The 1314-nt window shown below is 49.1% G+C and overlaps 1 protein-coding gene across 1 annotated transcript in view; it reads right to left on the bottom strand.

The window, feature by feature from the left end:
• Window positions 1–1101, bottom strand: part of trib1 (tribbles pseudokinase 1) — an 8460-nt gene extending 7359 nt beyond the window's left edge. Inside the window, exon 1 of the mRNA XM_062528841.1 lies at window positions 295–1101. Within this exon, the coding sequence (XP_062384825.1) occupies window positions 295–588 (294 nt within the window). The 5' untranslated portion in view covers window positions 589–1101. The remainder of the gene's footprint in view (window positions 1–294) is intronic.
• Window positions 1102–1314: the final 213 nt, after the last annotated feature.

Raw genomic sequence — 1314 nt, forward strand, 5'->3', positions numbered from 1 at the left:
AGCTGACGCATATGCAAATCCACATGATGAATGAATAACAGCTCCAGTCCGGCAGAGGATTACACTGCAAGCTGCAGCAAGTGCAATATGCTTGAGAGCCTCTCGCGTTTGTCATGCGCTTAAAAGAAAATGTAAATAGTGACGTGCAAGCTGTCTCATTATTTGCACGCGCTTGGTTTGAGGGGGTCATTTACGTAAAACATTTTTTTTTAATAATGCCCCCTAGCCTTAAACACTGTTAAAAAAAAAAAAAAAAAAGCTCTAGACAAATCAGAGATGGGAAATTCGGCTTACCTTACACACGAGCTCCTCTCCCGTCTCGATGTTAAGTGCGCTGTGCACCCCTGACCGGTCCGCTAAAGGTAGCAGCAGGAACTGACAGATCCGGGAGGGACCCTGGTGGGTTGCGGTGCCGGTCAAGGGACCCAAATTCACGGGAGACCCTGGAGAGCTGCCGAGAAGCCCCGCGTCACTTGAGGACTCGCTTAACCGGGCGCATTTCGCGACCGGCTCGTCTGTGTCCACACGCTTGTGCCAAGACCTACCCGTGCGGATGCAAGGCACAGGGACGTTCAACTGCACGCTCATTCTGACAAACGGTCGTTCGCTGCACACACACACAAAAATATCCGTACCACGTTCCACAGAATGACTTAGTTAGAAAATCATAGTCCGAGCAAAACACACTAACGTGCCATGGTCTGTTGCAAAAACCGAGGACACAAAATCCTGATTACTTTCTTCACACCGGCGTTCGGCTCATGAAGTATGTGCATCAGGCATTCTGACGTGCTGTTTATCCATTGCCAAACAGATGACGAAATGTAACCAAACTGTTCAATTAATTCAAACCACACAGAATAAAACGAGTCACTCTGCACAAATGAGAAGTTACTCCTGTCCTGCACCCTGTGTTTACTCAAACCCGTCTCGCGGTCCGTTAGAGATTCCCAGCGCGACGCGGAGGTGACCCCGAGAGAGCGACTGTCTAGCAAAAACTACGATGCTATTTCCAGAGCCCTGCTCGCGAGCGCGCCGCCGTTGGAACTCCGCCCGGTTCTGCCTCTTTGGTGACACATTGCATAGCCTCGAAGATTGAGCAATCACCACACTGCGCCCAGAGAGGAACGGTGCTGAATGTCAAAATGCTGCTTTTACGTCGGCAATGTACTTTTACAGTGGCTTCGTGCCACGTTTAACACAGGGAGATAATCGAAAGAGCTGCTCAATTAGCTGCCATGTACAGGTAGCCTACAAGCCAAAGTGTTTCACGACTTTCTTTGTTGTATCCTTAACATCCGATTTCAAATGTTA

This window comes from Sardina pilchardus, chromosome 24 (genome assembly GCF_963854185.1).
Source record: "Sardina pilchardus chromosome 24, fSarPil1.1, whole genome shotgun sequence".
Taxonomy (NCBI): Eukaryota; Metazoa; Chordata; class Actinopteri; order Clupeiformes; family Clupeidae; genus Sardina; species Sardina pilchardus.